This window comes from Chiloscyllium punctatum, chromosome 2, assembly GCF_047496795.1.
Source record: "Chiloscyllium punctatum isolate Juve2018m chromosome 2, sChiPun1.3, whole genome shotgun sequence".
NCBI lineage: Eukaryota > Metazoa > Chordata > Chondrichthyes > Orectolobiformes > Hemiscylliidae > Chiloscyllium > Chiloscyllium punctatum.
In genome coordinates this window covers 22,751,009-22,775,420 of record NC_092740.1, presented here as the reverse complement: position 1 = coordinate 22,775,420, position 24,412 = coordinate 22,751,009, and the positions used below count along the sequence as shown (strand labels likewise).

The 24,412-nt window shown below is 39.9% G+C and overlaps 1 protein-coding gene across 1 annotated transcript in view; it reads left to right on the top strand.

Moving 5' to 3' along the window:
- The window catches only part of LOC140492916 (15-hydroxyprostaglandin dehydrogenase [NAD(+)]-like), an 84,911-nt gene extending 61,343 nt beyond the window's left edge, over positions 1–23,568 (top strand). The window contains exons 5-7 of the mRNA XM_072591728.1: positions 11,269–11,345; positions 12,523–12,686; positions 23,277–23,568. Of these exons, the coding sequence (XP_072447829.1) occupies positions 11,269–11,345; positions 12,523–12,686; positions 23,277–23,385 (350 nt within the window). The 3' untranslated portion in view covers positions 23,386–23,568. The remainder of the gene's footprint in view (positions 1–11,268; positions 11,346–12,522; positions 12,687–23,276) is intronic.
- Positions 23,569–24,412: the final 844 nt, after the last annotated feature.

The following is a 24,412-nucleotide window of genomic DNA, read 5'->3' as shown; positions in this document are numbered from 1 at the left end:
ATTCAAGGTTACTATTTTGAATTGCAATTATGTGGGCATGAAAGCAGAGATAGCAAAAGTGAACAGGTAATTTCGTTTTTGGGATAGGTTAATAGAGTTTCAGTGGCAAGTATTTCAGAACACACAGAATAGATACATTCCAACAAATATGAAAAATCTGAGGGATGGACCTGCCACCTGTGGTTAACTTAGAATAGTCAAAGATAGTATCAAAGTTAAAGAAAAGACATCTAATGCTAAAAAAAAGGATGCCAGGACAGAAGCTTGGACAGAATATAAAAAATCAGCAGAGAGTTACTATAAGATTAATAAGAATGGAAAAGGAAGACTGATATAAAAACTGACAGGAAAAATGTCTTCATTTGTTTTCTTAAAAGAGTTAACAAAGTAAATGTTGGTTCTATAGAAAATGAGTCTGGAGAATTAGTAATATTAATTAGAATGAGATGAGTTGAACAGGTAATTTATATTAGTCTTCACTCACAAGGATGCAAGTAGCTTTCAGGACAAAGCTGTAAATCATGAATTAAAAGGGAGAGCTGAACTTAAGAAAATTATAAAATTCAGAGAAGTGGTAATTACCAGGGATGTAGTACTGAGTAAATTATTGGAACTGTGAGTCGACAAGTCCCCAAGTCCTAATGGATTTCATCCAAGGGTCTTGAAAGTAGCTTGTCAGAGAGTTGGTTTTAATTTTCCAAACTCATTAGATTCAGGGAAAATTCCTTCAGATTGTAAAATAACTAATATAACTCCTTTATTCAAAAAAGGATGGGGGCATTAAGCAGGAAACAACAGGCCAGTTGGCTTAGCATCGATCATAGGGAAAATGTTTGAAGCTATTATTAAAGATGTTATAAAAGGGCACTTGGATACATTCAAGGTAGTCAGGCAGAACCAACATTGAGAAAACAAAGGGAAATAATGCTTAATTAATTTGTTGGAATTCTTTGAAACAGTAACTTGTGCTGTAGATAAAGGGGAACCAGTGGTTGTATAGTATTTAGATTTCCAGAAGACATTTGCTAAGGTGCCAAATCAAAAGCTAGCACAAAAAATAAATACTCAGGATGTAGGGGACAACATATTTACATGGAGAGAAGCTGGAAATTCTGCAGCAAGCAACACACCCCCTGACTCCTAGCTGTCCTCTCTTGAATGTATACCTTACGTTTAAAGACTTGCTGTGCTGTGATCCACAATTTTGTGACTACTCCTGACAGTTTGACTGCTATGCGTTTGCCATCTGAACATATAGAAGTTGGTTGGTTGCTTTTATATGTTCATCATAATTTATGCTTTATAGTTTTAAGGAAATTACTCCACAGAGTTTATCAATCCTTGGCAAATGACCGATTATTAGACTTTTAACATTAACTTTACATCCATTCACCTACGAGGCAAGGTGGCTCAGTGGTTAGCACTTTTGCCTCACAGCACCAGGGTCCCAGGTTCAATTCCAGCCACAGGCAACTGTCTGTGTGGAGTTTACACATTCTCCCCATGTCTGCGTGGGTGCTCCTTTAGGTGCTCTGGTTTCCTCCCACAGTCCAAAAATTTGCAGGTCAGGTGAATTGGCCATGTGAGAAAAATGCCCATAGTGTTAGGTGCATTAGTCAGAGGGAAATGGGTCTGGGTGGGTTACTCTTCAGAGGGTCGGTGTGGACTTGTTGGGCCGAAGGGCCTGTTTCCACACTGTGGAGAATCTAATAATTTAAAATAAACTCAACAGTGTGAGTGCATTCTCTCCACTTGCCTGGATCAGCCTGGCTTCACCATCATTCAGGATGTTAGATATCACCCAGGGCAAAGTGACCAACTTGATTGGCACCCCATCTAACATTTCCAACATATACTCCTTCCAAAGCACAGTGGCAGCAGTGTGTAGCATCTACAATATGCACTGCAGTAACTCACCCAGGTTCCTTTGACAGCATCTTCCAAACCTATGACCTCTTAACATTTTGAAAGACAAGGGCTGCAGGTGCATTGGAGCACCACCATCTGTAGGTGCCCCTCCAAGCCAAACACAATCCTAACTTTGAAGCACATTTTGTATTGTCACTGGGTGAAAATCACGGAACCTCCTTCCAAAAGGCTTGCTTTGTGTATTCCTACATTCCAAGAACTGCAGTAGTTCAAGACAACAGCTCACCTCCTCCTTCTCAGGACAATTAGTGATGAGCAATAAATAGGCAACACATTCATCCCTAGAATTAATTGGCAGCACCTCTGGTAGAGATTGTCTTTGGAGAGGTTACAATAGCTTCAGCAGAAAGACACTGAAGCAGATGTTATATATTGAGGAAAAGTTGCATAAAATCAAATTGAATTCCCCTAAAACTAAAAGGTGCGGGGGGGGAGGAGGTGTGGATTTAATCCAGGAGCTTAAAATGATTTAGGATCTGATTGAGAAAGCAGCCACTCATGACCACGCCTGAAAATGTGTGTCAGTGACGTACTTCACAAGTTGAGTTCCTGGAGATTTTTGATGTATGATCTTGGGATCCATTTCAGCTGCAGAACATATACATGTTAAAATGAACCTGGAAACAATTAGTATTGAACGCACTTGCGCATGCGTTAGAAATGTCTTTGCCTGCAATTTTAATCAAGCTGCTTTCTGCTAAAATTGCTGAGCATTCTTGAAGTCACTTGTGAAATATTGCAATGGCACCTAGAATGTGAGAACATGTGACACGGGAGCAGAAGTAGTCCATTCAATCTCTCTAGACTGCCCCACATTCAACAAGATCACCCCAAGGCCTCAATTCCTATTGTTTCAGCTCAACTTCCTGATGTTTCAAAAATATAATCAACCTCTTGTTTAAATAATCTCAGGGATCTAATTTCCACAACTGTCCAGGGAGAGAATTCCAGACTTTCACTCCACCATGAGAGGAGAAATTCCACACATCTCAGTTTTAAATCAGTGCCTCTCTTCTGTAACTTTTCTTCTTTCCCCCAGTTCATGATTTCCAAATTAGTGGACACACCCCTCTCAATAACTGGCATGTCACTTCAGAATTTTATCTTTCAATAAGCTCACCCCTCACACTTCTAAATACCAAATCTGTTTAAACATTTTTGATAAGTAAACCCTTCATCCCTGGAATCAACCAATTGAATCTCTTTTGAATTGCCTCCGATAACAGTGTGTCGTTTGCTAAGTGCTGAGACCAAAATAGTACACAGTACTCCAGGTACGTACTGACTAACACCCTGGAAATTGTGCCAAGACTTCCCTATTTTTAAACTCCAAGCCTCTAGCAATAAAATATTTGGGGTACCTGCATGCTAACTCTCTGTGTTTTGTGCACAAGATCACCCAGGTCCATCTGCACTGCACTTTCTCTTCAGTTAAATAATAGGCTGCACGCTATTTCAGATTCCTTATGTCCTGATTTCAACATGCACTCCCACCTATTTTTGTATCATAAGCAAATTTGGATACTGAACTGTCCCCTCTTTCAACTCTTTAATATAGATAGTAAATAATTGAGGCCCTAAGACTGATCCTTGTGTCATTCCAGGAGTTATGTCTTTCCAAACTTAAAAAGATCCATTAATCCCAACTGTCTGTCTTCATCAATCCATACTAATACATTATGGCAATACTGTGAGTTACCTTGTGCAGTAACCTTTTTTGTAACAGCTTTTTGAATCCCTTCTGATAATTCAAATACACTCCATTTAGAGATCCTCCTTTATGAGAGTGCTTAATCTGTGGAACTCATTGTCGCAGAAAGCTATGGAGGCCCAAGTCCTTAAGTGTATTTAAGACAGTGATAGATAGGTTCTTGATTAGTAAGGGGATCAAAGGTTATAGGGAGGAGGCAGGACAATGGGAGTAAGAAACATGTCATCCATGACTGAATGATGGAACAGACTAAGGAGGCTGAATGGCTAAATTCTTCTCCTGTACTTTATGGTTGCTCGGTCTTTATCAACTGTGTTTATTATATCCTTAAAGAACGCTAGTAAATTTGTCAAACATGATTTATCTCTGATAAAATCACCTTGTTTAATTGTGTTAAGGCTTTCCAAATGCCCTGCTTTATCTTCATTAATGACAGCCTCCAGCATTCTCTGATGCTAGACTAACTGGCTTGTAATGTTCCGGTTTTTCCCTCCTTGAACATGTGTGCCTGGCTAGCAGTTTTCCAATATGCTGGAACCCTCGCAGAATCCAGTGTGGTCTGGAATATTTCAGCCAATGCTTCCATTATCTCAGCAGCCATTTCCTTTAAAACCCTTGGATTCAGGCAATCCTATACTGGCTTTAGTCGCATTAAGTTGTCAAATATTTGTGATAGTGACTATTACAAGATCTTTCCTCCCACTGGCACCTTGCTTGTCTGTTGGATATGTTGGGTAACTCCCCTGGAATGTTTATCATGTCCTATACCATGAGGATCAATGCAGAACATTGGTTTAAATTATTTGCTATTTACATGTTCCCCATTATTAATTTCCCTGTCCTACAGAAATTCTTGCTTTTTAAAAAAATATTTACTTTCATAATCCATATGCTCCCTATTTATTACCTTTTTGTTATCTGCTGCTTATTCCTTAAAAAAATTCTAATCTTCTGGCCCATGACTAGTTTTTACTGCTCTGTATGCCTTGATTTTTGATTGGATACTCTTCTTGAAGATCTTTGTTACCCATAGGGGGTTAATTCAGCTCATTAAGTCCTTTTTGGCCAAAATACTCTATTTTCCCAGCCTGCTTTACACTACACTTTCCTCATCCCTCTATAATTGTCCTATTTAGCTTGAGAACACAGGTTTAAGACCCAAGTTTCTCTCCCAAAAAATTGAAATTCTATCATATTGTGATCACCGCCTCCTAAAGAATCCTTAACTCCAAGATCTATGATTAATTCCAGCTCATTACACATTACTAAATCTAAAAAAACCTGTTCCCAAGTTGGTTCTGCAAAGTACTGTTGTAAAAATAAATCCTTGATGCACTCTGCAAATTCCTCTTTCATGTTACTCTTGCCAATTTTAATTTTAATCAATTTGTAGACTGAAGCTATGCATGTTGATTGGATTATTGTGCTTACATGTCTTCATTATTTCCTGATTTATACTTTGTCAGACAGTGAGGCAACTCTTCAGGGTCATATAGGTGACATCCACTTCTTTACCTTGTTATTCCTTACTTCCAACCAGACTGAAGTCACACATGATCTGCTGCACCTTTTGAAATTTTCTAATCAACCTGTTCTGGGATGCTATTACAGACCACGGGAGCAGGTAAGACTTGAACCTGGGCCTTAAGAACACAAGAACTAGGAGCAGGAGTAGGCCACCTGGCCCCTAGAGCCTGCTCTGCCATTCAATAAGATCATGGCTGATCATTTTGTGGACTCAGCTCCACTTACCTGCCCGCTCACTATAACTCTTAATTCCTTTACTGTTCAAAAACTTACCTACCTTAGCTTTAAAAGCACTTACTGAAGAAGCCTCAGCTACTTCACTGGGCAGGGAATTCCACAGATTCTCAATACTCTGGGTGAAGAAGTTCCTTCTCAATTCAGTCTCACATCAGCCACCCCTAATTTTGCGGTTATGACCTCTTGTCCTAGTTTCACCTACCTTGGAAACATCCACTCTACTTCTATGTTATCTATTCCCTTCATAACTTTATATGTTTCTATAAGATCACCCTCATTCTTCTAAATTTCAATGAATATAATCCCAGTCTCTCCTCATAAGCCAATCCCCTCAACTCTGGAATCAACCTTCTATGATTCATGCACAACGACACCCAGGTCCCTCTGCATAGCAACATGCTGTAATCTCTTACCATTCTAGTAATAGTCCTTATTACTGTTATTCCTACCAAAATGGATGATTTCACATTTATTAACTTTCTTTTATTTCAAAAATATACTTTATTCATAACATTATTTGGATCTCTTTACAATTGGTCATGTCATTCTTGTGCACACATTACATTTCTTTACATACAGACATTGAAATTTATTTTTCTTATATACAAGTCTGTACGTTAACTATCCAGCTCTTCTGCTGAGGCGTCAGCGGAGCCCAAATGACTGGGTGGGCCCACTGTTCTTCTTAGGCAGGCAGATGTTACACGGTGGTCTTTCCCCACCGTGCCTTGGCAGCAGCTGCCCCAAACTTCAGCACGTCCCTCAACATATAGTCCTGGACCTTGGAATGTGCCAGTCTGCAACACTCAGTCGGGGTCAACTCCTTCAGCTGGAAGATCAACAGGTTTTGGACCGCCCAGAGAGTGTCCTTCACCGAGTTGATGATCCTCCAGGCACAGTTGATGCTCGTCTCGGTGTGCGTCCCGGGGAACAGACCGTAGAGCATGGAGTCTCGCGTCACGGCGCTGCTTGGGACGAACCTCGACAAACACCACTGCATTCCTCTCCAGACTTCTTCTGCGTAGGCACATTCCAGAAGGAGGTGTGTGACAGTCTCATCCCACCTGCAGCCACTTCGAGGGCAGAGTGTGGTGCGGCTGAGAGTCCGGGCGTGCATGAAGGATCTCACAGGCAGAGCCCTTCTCACCACCAGCCAAGCCACGTCTTGGTGCTTGTTGGAAAGTTCTAGCGATGAGGCATTCTGCCAAATGGCTTTGACAGTCTGCTCAGGGAACCGCTCGATAGGATCCGCCCTCTCCTTTTCCTGAAGGGTCTCAAGGACACTACGTGCTGACCACTTCCTGATGGACTTGTGGTCAAAGGCGTTTTTCTTCATAAACTTCTCCATGAAGGACAGGTGATACGGAACAGTCCCGAATCCTAGGGAGCTTTAGAAAGGTAGCATCAGACCTTGAGAGCATACTGTCAGGATTACCTGAATGATTGGGATAAAGGTATCCCACTTGTATTGTTTTCCATTAGAGATGCCCGAAACAAATCTCAGTTCACTCCCTTTGAGTTAATATTCGGTCATGAAGTGAAAGGCCCTTTGAAATTAATTTTAAAAATATTGACAGGACCAAAGTCGGAGATCTCACATTTAGATTATGTATCGGAGGTGAGGGAGAGACTAAATTGAATAGATGAGTTAGCTAAACAGCATCTAAAGAAGGCACAGCATAGAATGAAGCAGGTGGCAGATAAAAGCTCTGAGATTCGGACGTTTTCCCTAGGTGATACCAGTGATAGAGATCCCTTCAAAGCCAGGTTTAGTGGCCCCTATCAAATTGAGAAAAAGTTGAGTCAGGTAAACTATGTAGTAAAGATGCCAGACAAATAAAAAAAGGTATCGGGTATGTCATGTGAACATATTGAAACCGTATTTATACTAGAGAGAAACAACTGAAGAAACAGGTGTTAGTTACTGCCCTGCAGAGCGAGGAATCAAATCCAGATGATGTGGATTTTGAGGTGACTCAAAATAGATTAACAAATGAAGAAGTCCTCAAGGAGTGGGATAGATTAGCAAACGATCTGTCTCAGGAGCATAGAACGCAGTTGAAAGATTTCTTACTATAGTACAAGGACATCTGTAAGAATCAGATGGGGAGGAGTAATGCTATTGTACATGAAGTAGACGTAGGGAGTACTGCTCCGATAAAGCAACACCCCTTTTAGTTTCATCCTTTCAAAGCCAGACAGGTCCAGATGGAGGTGGAGGCCATGCTCAATGAGAACATCATCGAACCAAGCCAGAGCAAGTGGAGTTTGCTGTTCGTTTTAATTCCCAAACCAGATGGGACTCAACAATTCTACGTAGATTATCAGAAGGTCAATGTTGTTACAAAATCGGACTCTTATCCAATTCCTACATTGGAGAACTGTATCACAAAAGTCAGACAAGCCAGTTACATCACCAAGCGGTACTTATTGGTTATTGGCAGGTACCTTTATCAGAGATGGCGAAAGAAATTTCTGCGTTTGTAACCCCAAAAGGTCTATTTCAGTTTAAAGTGATGCCCTTTGGAATGAGGAATGAACCCACCACATTCCAAAGACTCATGAACAGAATTGTGTCTGGGTTAACAAACTCTGCAATCTATTTGGACGATGTAGTGATCTTTAGTAAGTCCTGGAAAGATCACACGTTACAGCTGGCAGAGCTCTTTGCACAACTATGAGAAGCAAAACTGATGATAAACCTAAATGAAATGGAATTCACAAAAGCAGGGGTGACGTTCTTGGGACAAAACCCCACGGAATGCAGGACGATGGCTATCGAGGAATTTCCACGACAACCCAAAGAAAGGGGTGATTCGATTCTTAGGACTCAGCGGTTCCAAACTTCAGCAGCGTAGTGACACCATTAACCAATTTGCTGAAGAAGAACACAAAGTTTTGGTGGACAGAACCATGCCAGGAGGCATTCGACCATTTGAAATTGATATCAACCATCAAACCAGTTTTAGCTACACTAAACGTTTCAAAACCTGTTAAAATCTCCATCAATGCTAGTGACATTGGAGTTGGAGTTGCACTCCTACAGGAAGGTGAGGATGGGATTGAACTGCCAATTGGTTACTTTCGAAGAAGATCAACATCCACCAGAGGAAATACTCCACACCAAAAAGGAACTATTGAGTTTGGTACTGCCTTACAGTAGTTTAATGTGCATGTCACGAACAATATGTTGGAGACAGTTGTGTACACTGACCACAATCCATTTACAATCTTAGAACATTTTAAGGATAAGAATATGAGACTATTTCATTGGAGTCTGATGTTACAGACTTTTAATTTTAAAATCATTTATGCTGTGGGCTGGAAGAATGTAATCGCAGATGCATTATTGCAGATTTAACTGATACAGTTTAGATGAGATTTGTCTTTATTTAATGTTAAACATATACAGGTATATGGGAAACAGTTAAGGTGAACTTATATTAAAGTTATCTCTATGTTAGGGTAATGTGTTTTAAAAGTAGAGAAAAAAATGAAGCCATCTTTTCATTATGATGGTTCAGTTTTTCTTAAGGGGGAAGGCGTTATGAAGATGTGGGTGTACTTTAACAGAGATAAAAGTAGCAGAACTACCAGACACAGCACCAAGTGTTCTCAATAAGGAGACAATATAACATTTGGTCGAACAATCCGATTAGTTTGTTGTTTGGAGACAAAAACAAATTTTAATTCAGTCAATCAGACTAAATTATACTCCGAAAAATATGAAACTCCAATCCAGTTTGAATTGAGTATATTGACAATCTTAAAAGCCATTGACACAATCCAATGCTTTGGGAGTAAATGACCGGGGAAAATTGAACAGTTGAGAGGAGAACTGACAAGCCCAGCAGGTAAACAGATTGCCTGAAAAATAGCTCTCTTATAAAGGTGCCTTTTCACTCAGTAACCTGTGATGAAGAAATTCCTAAGAAGAAGAAAAGACATGGGAAGATCTGAACAGAAGAACGAAAGCTGCCTGGTTTTGAGATAAGAAGTGTGGTTTTATAAATCTTAATTGGAAGTTTTATCAGACTAGTATTATAGAAGGGAAGGTAAAAGATAGGTTAGAGAAAGAAATTGTAAACAGTGGCTAGTTAATTATTCTCTGTTATCCTTTAAAAAATAAAGTCGTTAATTTTTACTTTAAATAGTTCTTGGCCACTCAAATTTTTACACGGGATAAATCTTTTCTATGTTGCTGATTTTAAATTTAGCAGGAGGATTTACCCCATATTGTAACAGCATGACCTGCCCTTCTGGCTCAGAGGTAGAGAAACTACCAACGCTCCACAATAGACCAATCTATTGCATCTATATCAATATTCATATACACACCGATACCTTCCTTTATTAACAAAGCTACCCTGCTTTCTTTTCCTTTTTACTGTTGCCAATTTTAATTTTGTCCAATCAATTTGCAGACTGAAGCTATGCATGTCAATTGGATTGCCATGCTTACAGGTCTTCATTATTTCCTCATTTATACTTGGTCCTACAGTGAGGCAACACTTCAGGGTCATATAGATGATATCCACTTCAAACCTTTTTACCTTGCTATTCCTTAATTCCATCCAAATTGAGTCCACATATGATCTGTTGCACATATTGATACTTTCTAATCAACCTGTTCAGGGATGCTATTACACACCACTGGAGCAAGTAGCATGTGAACCTGCCTTTCTGGCTCAGAGGTGGAGAAATTACTGCTGCCCCATAATTGCCCAATCTTTTGCACCTATATTACTATTCACACAGGTACTGATACCTTCCTTTATTAACAAAGTTACCCTACTTTCTTTTTTCTTTTGCATATTCTTCAGGGACATCAAATATCCTTAAATATCCAATTCCTAGTCACCTTGCAACCATGCCTCAGTAATGCCTTAGTTAACAAGTAATGTTTGTTTATTTCTATCTGCAACTATCCTGTCCCTAATGCTGCACATAGTGAGATATTGAAACTTAAGCTTTGACTTCTTGCCATTATTCCTCTCTCTGGTTCTAATTTCTGCTGCACTCTTTGCATATATATTCCTGTCACACTTTGATCATTATATGCGTTTTCTCAACCCTTCACTTCAGGTCTCATTGAACTTCCCTTTAATTGAATACTCCTCCCCACTAATCAGTTGATGAACTCAGCCAACTTAGAGACATCTACAAATTTGAATAGACACTATATCCCTTCAACAAAGTCTTTAATAAATATGGTGCAATATTTAAGCCTTGGAAAGAAATCTCTGGGAACACCATTTATCATTTCCACCAAGCAGTCCAAATCCTTTCTTCCCATTTTCTGTCCCTTACCTTTATATCTTTATCGGACTTGCCAAAAGGTTAACTCTCAAACCATGTTTTTTTTTCCAAATGATCTCTTCCTTACTGGGTGTTAAATTGGCAGGATCTTAGCGTTGTGGGTTTTCCTTCTTATCGTTTTTTAAACAATGGAATGTTTTTGAATGGAAAATCAGAAATTTCTAAACTAATAGTACAGTTCTCAAATCAACAGAACTTTGACAGACTTCAGCATTTCTCTGACTTACTCTTTGTTCTTTAATACTATTGGGAAACCATCAATTCTTGGAGATTTATTGACCTTAAGACACACAATCTTTCTCCAATCCCATGTTGTCTCTCATATTCGGCCAGAAGCAGGCAGGTGGGACTAGTTTAGTTGGGATTATGGTCAGCATGGGCTGGTTGGACTGATGGGTCTGTTTCAATGCTGGCTGACTCTATGACTCTGTATTCCTTCAAAACAATGACAACATTGAAAATAGCTGTCGAGTAGAAGAAAGTTAAATTGAACTGAAGATGCTGTAGCTGGTAATTTCATGCTGTGGTTTCTTTACTTTATTCAGGTTTTGTACCAGCAGCACATGCTCCAGTCTACACAGCTTCAAAGCATGGAGTGCTTGGTTTTACCAGATCTCTTGCTGTAAGTATTGTAAACAATAAAAGTTGATCAACTGATACTGCAAGGCTCATATTCATTAATACAGTTACTGTTGAAACCAATTATTTGGTCCAGCACCAATGTTTCTGCTTCACAAGAGCTTCCTCCAAGTCTACTTCACCTGACACTACCAGCATTTTGTTCTGTTCAATTCTCCATGATATGTTTCTCATCTTTCCCTCAATGTATCTACCTCATTCACTTCTCCTGTTGTGAGAAGTTGCACCTTCTACCTTCTAACAACTCTGTGTAAAGAGGTTTGATTCATTAGTGGTTCATTTGTAGTTTTAGATTAGATTACTTACAGTGTGGAAACAGGCCCTTCGGCCCAACAAGTCCACACCGCCCCGCCGAAGCGCAACCCACCCATACCCCTACATTTACCCCTTACCTAACACTACGGGCAATTTAGCATGGCCAATTCACCTGACCTGCACATCTTTGGACTGTGGGAGGAAACCCACGCAGACACAGGGAGAACGTGCAGACTCCACACAGTCAGTCGCCTGAGGTGGGAATTGAACCCGGGTCTCTGGCGCTGTGAGGCAGCAGTGCTAACCACTGTGCCACCGTGCCGCCCACTTCTGAAGAAGTATCACATGTGATGTGAAACATTAACCCAGTTTTACCTGAGACATATTGACTCACTCTATGAGAGAGCAGCCCCTTTGTTCCTCTGGGACTGTGACAACCTTACCTTCACTTTACCATTTCTCTCTGTCTTTGTGCAGGTTCTACCCGATCTGCTAATGGGTATTTCCTGTGCTTCTGGTTTTCACTTCAGATTTGTAGCATCTGCTGTATTTTAATTTAACAGGAGAACCCTGACTAAGACTTCTCCCACTCCTCATTTTTAGCCCAATGGTGTTAAGGAAATTGTAACAGGCCCCCATTGAGCAGCTATGTCTCTGTTCCTCTCAGTCAAACATTGACTGAAAGTTTAAACTGAGACACTAAAGGACTGGGAGAGGAGCAGTAAGAACCAACGGGGAGAATTAGTCAGGGCTAAATATAGAATCATAGGGTTGGGGACTGGGTTTGGGAGGGTTACTCTTCGGACGGTCAGTGTGGACTTGTTGGGCCAAATGGCCTGTTTCCACACTATATGGATTCTAAGTGCTGTGTACAAGGAGCTAATAAGAATCTCTTATTCTTCCAGGAAGCTTCTAGCCTTGGAAATTATGGGGTACGAATAAATGCACTGTGCCCAAGTTTTGTCAACACTGAAATTCTTGAGACTGTAAACCATGAAGAAAATCTAGGAATCTTTTATCAGTTCAAGGACAATGTCAAGAATTTAATGCAGGCCTTTGGAGTGTTGGAGTAAGTCATTATTATGTATTCCTATTTCCATGCTATATTGCATCGCGTTACAACATAATTGCATCTGACTCTGAGCGTAGTCCATCAGATGCTCTGGGCAGTGTCAGGGAAATTTACCACAGGGAATAGAGAAATAGCAGAAAAGCTAAATGATTACTTTCTGTCTTGTATTGAGGAAATACAAGAAATGTCCCAGAATTAGAGGTCCAATGAACTAGGGAGAATTAAGGAGTTGAAGGGAAATGGTATCAGAAGGAATGATATGTTGGAGAAATTAATGAGATTGAAGGTTGGTAGGTCCCAGGACCTGGTAGGCTATATCCCAGAGTTTTGAAAGAGATAACTGTGGATATAATAAATGCATTGGCAATCATCTTCCAAATTCTGTAAGTTCTGGAATAGTTCCTGCAGATTATAACGTAGCAAATGACACTCAACTGTGTAAGAGGAGAGAGAGAGAGAGAGAAAACAAAACAGGAAATTGCAGGCCTGTCAATAGTAGAGAAAATGTTAAAATCTAATACAAAGAATGTGACAAACAGATACTTAAGACAATGATGATTTGATTGGGCATCATCAGCATGGATTTGTGAATGAAAATTGTGTTTGATTAACCTATAGAGGTTTTCTTTAGGATGTCACTATCAGAATTGACAAAAGGGGAGTTAGTTTTTAGAAGACTATTGATAAAGTCTCCCGTATACATAAATCACCTGGGATAGGAGGTAATGTACTGGCACAGATGATAGTCTGCTATTGACTCTTCTGACTAACATGCACTTTGCTCCATTAAACTCCATCTGTCAAGATTTTTTTCTACTTACTCAACTCATGCAGATTCCTTATGTCGTCATGCCAACTTGCCCTCCCAGTTATTTTTGTATTATCAGCAAGTTTGGATACATTGCACACTGCTCCAGCTCCCCACCCCGCCCAAGTTATTAATACAGATGTTAAATAATCTTTGTGGTACGCTACTGGCTAATTCTTTCTAACCTGAAGAAGATCCATTAATTCCTGTCATCTGAGTGTTAACTAATCCTCAATCCATGCTAATACATTAACCCCAATCCATGCTAATACAGTTACCCTAATCCATGCTAATACATTAACCCCAATCCATGCTAATACAGTTACCCTAATCCATGCTAATACATTAATCCCAATCCATGCTAATACATTTACCCCAATCTATGCTAATACATTAACCCCAATCCATGCTAATGCATTAACCCTAATCCATGCTAATGCATTAACCCCAATCCATGCTAATACATTAACCCCAATCCATGCTAATGCATTAACCCCAATCCATGCTAATACATTAACCCCAATCCATGCTAATACATTTACCCCAATCCATGCTAATGCATTCACCCCAGTCCATGCTAATACATTAACCCCAATCCATGCTAATACATTAACCTCAATCCATGCTAATACAGTTACCCCAATCCATGCTAATACATTTACCCCAATCCATGCTAATGCATTCACCCCAATCCATGCTAATACATTAACCCCAATCCATGCTAATGCATTAACCCCAATTCATGCTAATACATTAACCCCAGTCCATGCTAATGCATTAACCCCAATCCATGCTAATACATTAACCTCAATCCATGCTAATACATTAACCCCAATCAATGCTAATATATTAACCCCAATCCATGCTAATACATTAACCCCAGTCCATGATAATACATTAACCCCAATCCATGCTAATACATTAACCTCAATCCATGCTAATGCATTCACCTCAATCCATGCTAATACATTAACCTCAATCCATGCTAATACATTAACCTCAATCCATGCTAATACATTAACCCCAGTCCATGATAATACATTAACCCCAATCCATGCTAATACATTAACCCCAGTCCATGCTAATGCATTAACCCCAATCCATGCTAATACATTAACCTCAATCCATGCTAATGCATTCACCCCAATCCATGCTAATACATTAACCCCAATCCATGCTAATACATTAACCTCAATCCATGCTAATACATTAACATCAATCAATGCTAATACATTAACCTCAATCCATGCTAATGCATTCACCCCAATCCATGCTAATACATTAACCCCAATCAATGCTAATACATTAACCCCAATCCATGCTAATACATTAACCCCAGTCCATGATAATACATTAACCCCAATCCATGCTAATACATTAACCTCAATCCATGCTAATGCATTCACCTCAATCCATGCTAATACATTAACCCCAATCCATGCTAATACATTAACCCCAGTCCATGCTAATACATTAACCTCAATCCATGCTAATGCATTCACCCCAATCCATGCTAATACATTAACCCCAATCAATGCTAATACATTAACCCCAATCCATGCTAATACATTAACCCCAGTCCATGATAATACATTAACCCCAATCCATGCTAATACATTAACCTCAATCCATGCTAATGCATTCACCTCAATCCATGCTAATACATTAACCCCAATCCATGCTAATACATTTACCCCAATCCATGCTAATACATTAACCCCAGTCCATGATAATACATTAACCCCAATCCATGCTAATACATTAACCTCAATCCATGCTAATACATTAACCCCAATCCATGCTAATACAGTTACCCTAATCCATGCTAATGCATTAACCCCAATCCATGCTAATACATTAACCTCAATCCATGCTAATGCATTCACCCCAATCCATGCTAATACATTAACCCCAATCCATACTAATACATTAACCCCAGTCCATGATAATACATTCACCCCAATCCATGCTAATACATTAACCCCAGTCCATGATAATACATTAACCCCAATCCATGCTAATACATTAACCTCAATCCATGCTAATGCATTCACCCCAATCCATGCTAATACATTAACCCCAATCCATGCTAATACATTAACCCCAGTCCATGATAATACATTAACCCCAATCCATGCTAATACATTAACCTCAATCCATGCTAATACATTAACCCCAATCCATGCTAATACAGTTACCCTAATCCATGCTAATGCATTAACCCCAATCCATGCTAATACATTAACCTCAATCCATGCTAATACATTAACCCCAATCCATGCTAATACATTCACCCCAATCCATGCTAATACATTAACCCCAGTCCATGATAATACATTAACCCCAATCCATGCTAATACATTAACCTCAATCCATGCTAATGCATTCACCCCAATCCATGCTAATACATTAACCCCAATCCATGCTAATACATTAACCCCAGTCCATGATAATACATTAACCCCAATCCATGCTAATACATTAACCTCAATCCATGCTAATACATTAACCCCAATCCATGCTAATACATTTACCCCAATCCATGATAATGCATTAACCCCAATCCATGCTAATACATTAACCCCAATCCATGTTAATGCATTAACCCCAATCCATGTTAATGCATTTACCCCAATCCATGCTAATGCATTCACCCCAGTCCATGCCAATGCATTAACCCCAATCCATGCTAATACAGTTACCCCAATCCATGTTAATGCATTTACCCCAATCCATGCTAATACAGTTACCCCAATCCATGTTAATGCATTTACCCCAATCCATGCTAATGCATTCACCCCAATCCATGTTAATGCATTAACCCCAATCCATGCTAATGCATTAACCCCAATCCATGCTAATACATTTACCTCAATCCATGCTAATACATTTACCCCAATCCATGCTAATGCATTCACCCCAATCCATGCTAATGCATTCACCCCAATCCATGCTAATGCATTCACCCCAATCCATACTAATACATTAACCCCAGTCCATGATAATACATTAACCCCAATCCATGCTAATGCATTAACCCCACTCCATGCTAAAGCATTAACCCCAATCCATGCTAATACAGTTACCCCAATCCATGCTAATGCATTAACTCCAATCCATGCTAAAACATTTACCCCAATAATAACCTCTAACCTGGCACCTTATTGAATTCCTTGTGGAAATCCAAATACACTATATCCATTGGTTTTCCTTTATAAACTCTGCTTATTATATTAAAAGCCCTGGCTAATTTCCCTTTCAAACAATCATTTTGAGACCATTTGACTGTGCTAGACTTTCTTAATTGTCTATTTCTTTCTCAATAATGAACACCAGCATTATCCCAATGGCTGATGTTAAGCTAACTGGTCTATAGTTTCCTGATTTTTGGCTCCATCTATTCTTGAACTCGCTCATCAAATTAGCGGTCTTCCAATCTGCTGGAACCCTCCCAAAATCCAATTTGTTCTGGAATATTTCAACCAATGCTTCAACTATTTCAAATGCCTCTTCCTTTAAAACCTTTGAATACTTGCCATCAGGCCTTGGAGTCCTGTCTGCCTTTCGCCCCATTAATTTGAATGTGGAGACCGCACATAATATTTCCAAGTTTACGGGTAACACAGAGCTAAGTGGGAACGGATGGTGAGAGAAAGGTGAAGGTAGCTCAATAGTATTTCTACAGGCTTAGTGACTGACACAAAAATGGCAGATGGAATTTAATGTGGCAAATATGAGGTCATTCACTTTTGTCTGAAGAACAGACATGCAGAGCATTTCTTAGATGGTAAGAGGTTAGAAAATGGCCAAGCTGTCTTTGTTGATTATTTACTGAAGGTTAACACAAAGATGCATCAGAAGAGGATTTGTTTGCCACAGTCATGAAATATTGCTTCCATTGTATAGAACATTTGTTAGACTGCAAATGGAGTAGTGCATGCAGTTTTGGTGTCCTTACCTTAGGAGGATATTATTGTTATTGAGGCAGGGCAATATAGGTTTTCCAGACTTGTACCTAGGTTGGGGGGACTGTCCTATGAAAAGGTTTTGGGAAACTGGGCCTGTATTCTCTAAGGTTTTGCAGAATTAGAGGTGAGGAGAGTACAGCAAAGATTTATCAGACTGATGGCAGGACTGATGTATGAAGGGGCACTACATCAGTTAGGACCACACTCAGTGAAGAACAGAGAATGATGTGGGATCTCACAGAGACCTATAAACTGCTAACAGGTCTAGGTTAGGGTAAATGTTGGGGGGGGGTTCCCGATGACAAGGGGAGTCAAGAAACAGGGTCACAGTTTCAAAGTATGAGGTAAACCCTTTAGTATAGGAGTTGGGAGGTCATGTTGTGGCTGTACAGGACATTGGTGAGGCCACTGTTGGAATATTGTGTGCAATTCCGGTCTCCTTCCTATCAGAAAGATGTTGTGAAACTTGAAAGGGTTCAGAAAAGATTTACAAGGATGTTGCTAGGTTGGAGAGTTTGAGCGAGAGGGAGAGGCTGAATAGGCTGGGGCTGTTTTCCCTGGAGCATTGGAGGCTGAGGGGTGACCTTATAGAGGTTTATAAAATCATGAGGGGCATGGATAAGATAAATATACAAGGTCTTTTCTCTGGGGAGGGAAAGTCCAGAACTAGAGAGCATAGGTTTTGAGTGAGATGGAAAAGATATAAAAAGAACCTAATGGCAACTTTTTCATGCAGAATGTGATGCGTGTATGGAATGAGCTGCCAGAGGATGTGGTGCAGGCTGGTATAATTACAGCATTTGAAACACCTCTGGATGGGTATACGAATAGGAATGGTTTAGAGAGATATGGGCCAAGTGCTGGCAAATAGGACTAGATTATGTTGGGATATCTGACCGGCATGGACAAGTTGGACCCAAGGGTCTGTTTCTGTGCTGTACAGCTCTATGACTCTGTGACTGAGGTGAGGAGAAATTTCTTCACCCAGTGAGTGGTGAGTCTGTGGAAGCACAGAAAACAGTCTAGGCCAAAATATTATGACTTTCAGAAGTTGAATACAATACTTATGTCGAAAGAGGTCAAAAGATATGGAGTTAAGCGGGAACAGGCTATTGAGTTGGATGATCAGCCAAAGGGCTGAAAGGCCCTACTCCTGTCTCTTCCTTCTTTATTGCTGTGTTTCTATGTTCACTGAAACCTCCAAAATATGGAAAAGGGATAGACAAGGTAATTACAGGTAAGACATTTCTCTGGTTGAGATTCTGGAATTGATAACACAAGTTAAAAATAAAGGGGAAATAATTTAGGTCTGAAATTAGAAGCTTTTTATTACTCAAAGCATTGTGAACCTTTGCAATTCTCTAACACAGAGCACTATAGAAGTTAGTCTTAAGTATGTTTAAAGTAGAGATTGATAGATTTCTGATTACTAATGGTGTAAAGATATAGTGAGAGTGTAGGCCAAATTGAATTGGATGATCAGCCATGAGTGTATTGAATGGCAGGACAGGCTCGATAGTCTGAGTGACCTACTCCAGTTCCTATACTCCTGTGTTCCTTTACCACTGAAATCATGAAGCAGTGAGGTTAAACACAGGCATTTTCTCTAGCCTCTCATACCTCCTGAGAATAGGAGCATCGAAGGAGATCCAGGTTACTTGTCAAGCAGCTCCTTTTTCTAATTGCTCATCAGGAATTTAGATATGGTGAACACAGCTAGCATTTGTCATCTATTGCTAATTGTCCTTGAGTGAGCTGTCTTGTTGAACAAAAAAAGGCATTTGGTATGCTTGCCTTTATTGGTCAATGCATTAAATATAAGAGTTGGGAGGTCATGTTGCAGCTGTGCAGGACATTGGTTAGGCCAGTTTTGGATATCTGTGGGCAGTTATGCTCTCCCTGCAACATGAAGGATGTTGTGAAATTTGAAAGGGTTCACAAAAGATTTACAAGAACGTTGCCAGGGTTGGAGAGTTTGAGCTAGAGGGAGAAGCTGAATAGGCTGGGGCTGTTTTCCCTGGAGTGTCAGAGGCTAAGGGGTGACCTTATAGAGGTTTACAAAATCATGAGGTGCATTGATAGAGCAAATAGACCAGGTCTTTTCCCTAGGTTGGTGGAGTCTAGAACTAGTGGGCATAGGTTTAAGGTGAGAGGGGAAAGATTTAAAGGAGACCTAAGGGGCAGCTTTTTCATGTAAAGGGTGGTGCATATAGGGAATGAGCTGCCAGAGAATGGTACAATTAGAATATGTAAAGGGTATCTGGATAAGTATATGAATAGGAAGGGCCATAAACTGGCAAATGGGACTAGATTAATTTAGGATATCTGGTCAGCATGGATGAGTTGGACCAAAGGGTCTGTTATCATGTTGCACAACTCCATGATCCTATCAGTAGTCCATGTGGTGCAGGTATGCCCACAATGCTATTCAGAAGAGAGTTCTAGAATGTTAATGCAGTGAAAGTGAAGGAACTGTGATATAGTTCAAGTGAGAGTACATCTGCTCTGCCTGTCCTTCTGAGGAGAGGTCATCACTTTGGAATGTGTTGTTGAAGGATGGTTGGTAATTTGCTACAGTGAAAGTTTATAGTTGTGATGGGCTCACCAAAAGTTGCATTAAACCCACCAGGAGCAAGATGAAACCCTTAAATGGTCTTCAATTGACCATGGAGTGGGAAGGTTGATCGTCGACCTTCTCACCCAGAATTTAAGTCTGGCAGAGGCTGAAAGGTGGCAGGTTTTGGCTACACCACCATCACCAATCCTAATTCAATGCACCTAGCCACCAGCAAGAGTGAGGGTTCCAAACATTAGCCTACATGCTCCTATTGATCTGGCTTGAGTGGGGGCTCAGTAACAAGTAAACTGAGGTCAAGACCAAATCTTTCACCAGCTCAGCACTTCATTCAGCACATCTATATTGACCAGTCACTTTAAGATTTTCTTGAGCACAAGGTTGTGCAATGTTTTGTGTACATTGCTACGGTAATGGTAAAATAGGCCACCTTTTTTCAATTTCCATCATCTGAATTACAGTGCCTTGATTCTTTCATGGGCCAACACTGAAACACCTTTTAAGGTAGTCGTAGTGATCATCTGACCAGGTTAAGCCATCAGTAAACAAGTATCAGGCTGAGCCAAGTTAACATCATTTTTGGGCCAAGCAGAGAAGAGAAAATGTGGATTGTAACAACAGAATTGGAAGACTTTCTAAATCTCCCTAATTATTTTCAGTCTCTTGTAAGGGGTGGTGATGGCGGTGGTATTATCACTGGACTGTTAATCCAGAGATGCAGATAGCATTCTGTGGATCTGGTTTGAATCTAGCCATGGCAAGTGGTGCAATTTGAATTCAATAAAGTATCTGGAATTAAGAATCTAATGATGACCATGAATCCATTGTCAGTTGTCTGAAAAACTCATCTGGTTCACTCCTGCCCTTTTGGGAAGGAATCTGCCATCCTTACCTGGTCCAGCCTACATGTGACTCCAGACCCACAGCAATGTATTTGTCTCTTGTCTCTGGGTAGTTAGGGGTGGGAAATAAATGCTGCATATGTTGAGAGTGTGTTGCTGGAAAAGCACAGCAGGTCAGGCAGCATCCGAGGAGCAGGAAATTCGACGTGAAAACAATTAGGAAGGGCTCAGGCCCGAAACGTTGATTTTCCTGCTCCTTGGGTGCTGCCTGACCTGTGCTTTTCCAGCAACACACTCTCAATCTGATCCCTAGCATCTGCAGACCTCACTGTCTCCTAATAAATGCTGCCTAGCCAGCGACACTCTCATCCCAAAAATGAATTTTTTTAAAGTACCTCGCGATAAAGTAAGTTGGAGAAATATCATTCATCAAGATCTCAAAGCAGACTACAAACTTTGCTGCTGATGAGGATACAGAACGTCAATGAGACAGCCTTAGTCTCAGGTTAAATCAAACACCTCAAGGAGACTAAGGACCTTTTAAACAACATATTCTTGATCTTCCTTTTTGTACTAGATGCTCTCCCATTTTAAATTGGATATCTATGCTTTGCGTTCATATGCCTTTATTGTTGTGTATTATTATTTTTCACTGGGTTAGTAAGTAATAAAATCCCCTTTTCATTCATTCAGGAAACCTTGTAATTTGCTTCTTTAATTTAAACCAGCAAGCTACATTGTAGTTGAAAAGTGTTATTAGACTTGGGCTGAAAAGAAATAAATCCTTGCAATGGCTAACAAAATAAACACAAGCGTAAAAAAGAAAGTATCTGTACATTATTTTCAAAACATTATTATCTACTTGATTACTCTTTCCTCCCATATTCTCTGTTCTTGCTTTGTTTTGTCCCAATCTTTTATCGTTTGGTATAATTCTCATATTCCAAGATTTTGGTTACAAAACTTTGGATTTGAGCCCATGTGAACAAGACTGACCTCTGATCATGAGTCTGTTATTTTATCTCCGCCCAATTGAGACTGAAGGATTAGCATGGCCTCTGACAACAGTGAGGTCAAGTCACCAGTTCAGCCTGACCTACTCTGGGGACTTTGTTCTACGATACTCAAATGTTAACAAAATTAAAATGAAACAATTTTGTTTGCATTAGATCTAATCTCCTAGAAATTCAAAATCATAATGATGAAAACTGCACTGAGAAAAATAGGAGGGGTGGTGTCATGGTAACGCTACCAGACTAGTCATCATTACTTCGAGTAACCTTGAACAGTGCAACTCCAACAACACGCTAGAAACTCAACACCATCCATGACAAAGCAGCTTGCTTGACTGGTAGTCTATTCACTACCTTCACCATTCAATCTTTTCACCAATGATACACTTCGGCAACAGCATGTACTATCGACAAGATGCATTTCAGTAAGTCACCAAGGCTATCCAATAGTACACTGCAATCTCTGCTCCATACAAAAACAGGGGAAGCAGATGTATGGGAGCATCAAATTCCAGAACAGGTCACATGTCATTCTGACTTGTAGCTCTATTGCTATTCCTCCATTGTCACTGGGTCACATTGCTGAAGCCCCATTCCTAGCAGCACTGTGAATGTCCCTACACCCCAAAAACTGCGGCAGCTGCAGAAAAAAGTTCACCAGCACCATCTCGGATGGAAATTATGGCTGAGCAATAAATGCTTGCCCATAGCAATGGCTGCTCCTCGTGAATGAGTAAAGAAAATGTCGTGTGGGCATAGCTGCAGTAGACGGATGGCAATGGTTCGAGAAGACAACTCAATACCACCTTCGGAAGGGCAATAAGTGCTGTCCTCAGTGGCAAAGCTTGCATCTCTTCATTGAATAAAACAAAATTCACAGGCTCAAGCTAATATTCTGCAAGCACAGATTCAAATCTCAACGGTGACGGCTGGTGAAATTTACAGTAAAGTAATAAAATCTGAGATTAAAAGCTAGTCTTAGCAATGGTGACCATGAAAATGTCAGCCACTATCATAAAAACCTTTGTGGTTCAGTGCTGTCCCTTAGGGAAGGAAATCTGAGGTTCTTACCCAGACTGACACATATGTGACTCCAGTCTCACAGCCATGAGATTGACCCTTAACATCACTTGGAAACAGCAGGCAAGTAACTCAGTTCAAGAACAATTAAGGACAAACAACAAATGTTGCCCTTAGTCAGCGATGCCACCGAATAATTCAATCCACCTTGTTAACCTACAGTAAATATTATTCCCCTTACTGATTCATATCATGGCAACTTGTCTTGCAGAAGGTTTTGTTACAATAATGCTCCTCTCACAGAATACTTTTCTTAAAAAGTTGTTCTTCACGTTATTAAACTTCATGTTCTTTATTACAGACCATCGGATGTAGCCAACGGTTTTGTACAACTGCTTGAAGATGACAACTTGAATGGAGCAGTCATGAAAATTACAACATCGAAGGGTATTCATTTTGAGAACTATTAGCCAAAACCACCTCTCGATATTGGACTATTGCCAATTGGCAAGAAATATTTGTTTGCAAAGTTTCCTACACTGGTTCCAAATGTGCACTCCTTTCTACTGCAGTAAATTGATAAAAACAATTGTATATATAAAAAGGCAATACATAAAGCTTACATATATATGGGGACACATAATATGATTCATTCCAGCCTTAATATAAACAATGTATCATTGTTAGTCAATGTAATTTACAATAGAAAATTTGTCATTTTAAATTAAAAGTGTTATAACTACATGCTTCTGCTCCATAATGGTGCTCATAAATTGGAACAGATCTAGGAAGATCTGTGTTTCCAGACCATCAACACCTCAATACTTAAATGGTTTTACGATATTTGGGATTGTCATTATTTTAAGTGGGAGGAAAGTATCATTGTATTCTCAGTTTATCCTGTGAAGATAATTGTGGAATCATCACATTTCTGCTGGTCCTTTGAAAGAACTACACAATTAGCCCCACTCCCCTGTTCTTTCCACAAAACTGTGCAAACGTATCCCTTTCTGAAGAAATGGACTCAAAACATTAACACTGCTCTCTCTCTCCACAGTCGCTGCCAGACCTGCTGAATTCCTCCAGCAATTTCTGCTCTTTGTACCAGATCACCAGCATCTGCAGTTCTTTGCTTTACTCTACCCTTCAAGCATTTAGTCATGGTAGTATTAGTTAGCTCAGTTACCTGGATAGCTGATTTGCAATACAGAGATGCTAATAGCATGGATTCAATTCCCACACCAGCTGAGGATACTAGGAAGGGCTGTCCTTCTCAACTTCTCCCCTCATCTAAGATATGGTACCCCTCAAAATAAAACAATCACCAGTTGTCTCTCTCTCTCTAAAAAAAGAACAACCTTGTGGTCTGGAAAGACTATGGTGGCTTTACCTTCCATTTATTCAGTTTCCTGATAGAAGCTATTCTTAAATCTATTCTAATGTATGACAGAATGAAAGCTTCAGTTGCCAATTGCTGTTATTATCTTATATTGTTGT